We start from the raw sequence: 2,496 nt of genomic DNA, 5'->3' as shown, positions 1-2,496 counted from the left end.
CTAAAATGCATTTGTAGCTTAATCTTCTGAGTAGAGAATATGGATTTGTAAGATGCTGAAATGAAGAGCCTACATTTTCACTGTAACATCTACTGCAAGCCATGAAAATACTACCAACGTGGTAGCCTCTTAAATTCCATAAAGAAGAACATTAATATTTGAAAACTCTCTATGTTCTCTCTCACCCAGGATCTCATATCTCAGACACACACACACACACACACACACACACACACACACACACACACATGACTTCTTGTGAATAACAAACTTTAGAGCAGAGCCATTACAAAGAGTTTGTTCTAGAGAGGAAAAAGTAACTCTTCCTGGGAAGGCCAGGGATAGATTTCCTAGTTACATTTTTTTAAGTGAAATATATTTGGGAACTAGTGACTTGCAACAAAATTTGTTGCAAACCAGTCACCTCCAAACTGATTCTGAACTTTTCTCAATCCTTTGAAACAGATGCTGCCAGTGGTGAGAGTCTTTCCAGGGTTGGCACAGTAATAGCACCTGCAGTGATGGATGGAAACAGAGGAGTGCTCAGAGGAAGGAATCATGAAGTTAGCCTTGTTAGTCTTCAGTTCTTATCTGCAGAAATACTCCACCTTCTGGAAAGAGAAGAGAAACAATTAAAAGAGCAGAAAGTGAAACAATAGTGCTACATTTTACATTTTGCTTTACCTATTTATTTTGTAACTTTTGGGGGCCATATGCTCTATAGATGCTCCATTAATCAGCCACACCCAAAGGTCCACATTGTATCCTAGAGGCCTTCTCTTTATTGGTACATTTGGATACTAACCTCCTGCTGCAAGGGAGATTATACTTACCTCAGCTTTATACAAGGATGATTGAGTGGTAAGAACAAAATCATAGAATATATAAGAAGCAGGACTAGAGTTCAAACAAAATCCATTCACTGCTATCCTTGTGATCTCCTGTCTAAAGAGGAAAATAGAAAAAAAATACTTCAAAAGTAGAGTTGGATGGGGAAATAGAGAACGTGATGCGTGATTCTGGAAGGTTTAGGGAACCATGGGGATAATGCTTTAACAAACATTGCTCATCAGAGACTCTGCATAAATGTCCACTATTTGCTCAAGTGAAAGGCGATGGGAACTTTCAATGCCAGTTTAGGGGAAGGCTTCATATTAGTAGGCTTCTCTGATTTCCCTCAACTGGAAGTTTTCCTCTTTGTCTTTATTCTAGTCTTTTATCTGCTAACTCTCTTTGGCAACACCACCATCATTGCTCTCTCGAGGCTGGATGTCAGATTGCACACACCCATGTACTTTTTCCTCTCCCATCTTTCTTTCCTGGACCTGTGCTACACCACAAGCACCGTACCGCAACTTCTCATCAACCTCTGTGGGTTTGATAGGACCATCAGCTATGGAGGCTGTGTGGCTCAGCTCCTCATTTTCCTTGCCTTGGTCTCCACGGAGTGTCTGCTCCTGGGGGTCATGGCCTTTGACTGCTATGCTGCTGTGTGCCGTCCCCTGCATTACACAACCATTATGCACCCTCAGCTGTGTCAGGGACTGGCCATCTCCTCCTGGGTATCTGGCCTTGTGAACTCTGTGATTCAGACAGGACTTGTTATGGCCATGCCTCTCTGTAGCCATCGACTGAATCACTTCTTCTGTGAGATGCCCATATTCCTGAAATTGGCTTGTGAAGACACTAATGGAACAGAGGTCAAGATGTTTGTGGCCCGAACAATAATCTTGATCTTCCCTGCTGCCCTGATTCTGGGCTCCTATGGACACATTGCCAGGGCAATTCTGAGAATCAAATCAATGGCTGGACGCAGAAAAGCATTTGGGACTTGTGGGTCCCATCTCATTGTGGTCTCTCTGTTTTACGGCTCAGGAATATATACATACCTCCAACCCATCCACAGGTATTTGGAGAATGAGGGAAAGTTTGTTGCTGTTTTTTATACTATACTCACCCCTATTCTCAACCCTTTAATATATACTCTGAGGAACAAGGATGTGAAGGGGGCTCTGTGGAAGGTACTTGGGAAAAGCACAGACTTAGTGTAAGAGGGGGGAAGCAAGACAAGTATATTGTCTGTGATATCACTCCTCATCTGAAACCTAACTTTGAGGACTACTAGTGACTATTAAACAGCCCCAGGGTCCCAGAACAATTCTGGGAATTTAGAAGTGGGAGGTGCCTCTTGCAGTGATTTCTACGTTAGTGTATAATGTCCTTGTTTAAGAGAGGAAGGGGTAGATCTATTTGGCTACTTTCCAAAAGAATATTAGGGAAGACTTGCATTTAAACTGTAAGTAAAGTAGTGATAGGCTCTAAGCATTTCTAAGAGTGAAGCAAAGCTTAATTATATATGACATTACCTTTTCCAAAGTCATTGATTCTCAATGTGATATCATATAGATGACCCTTCACTCAAAGTCATAGGGTATGAATTCACAACTGGTTTTACAAATAATTACTATGTTAGCTGTATTCCCAAATACCTTAGGT

General features: G+C 41.6%; 1 protein-coding gene across 1 annotated transcript; it reads left to right on the top strand.

The window, feature by feature from the left end:
• Positions 1-1,115: 1,115 nt before the first annotated feature.
• On the top strand, positions 1,116-2,051 carry LOC127694524 (olfactory receptor 2Y1-like). The gene has a single exon (XM_052196013.1). The coding sequence runs from the start codon at positions 1,116-1,118 to the stop codon at positions 2,049-2,051; it is 936 nt and encodes a 311-aa protein (XP_052051973.1).
• Positions 2,052-2,496: the final 445 nt, after the last annotated feature.

Source organism: Apodemus sylvaticus, chromosome 10 (assembly GCF_947179515.1).
Source record: "Apodemus sylvaticus chromosome 10, mApoSyl1.1, whole genome shotgun sequence".
Taxonomy (NCBI): Eukaryota; Metazoa; Chordata; class Mammalia; order Rodentia; family Muridae; genus Apodemus; species Apodemus sylvaticus.
Note: the sequence above shows the minus strand (reverse complement) of the source record. Positions and strands in the feature narration are given on the sequence as shown.

What these genes read in the sequence shown, in the direction of transcription:
- LOC127694524 (XM_052196013.1), top strand. Translation starts at nt 1,116, where the DNA reads ATGGGAACTTTCAATGCCAGTTTAGGGGAAGGCTTCATATTAGTAGGC.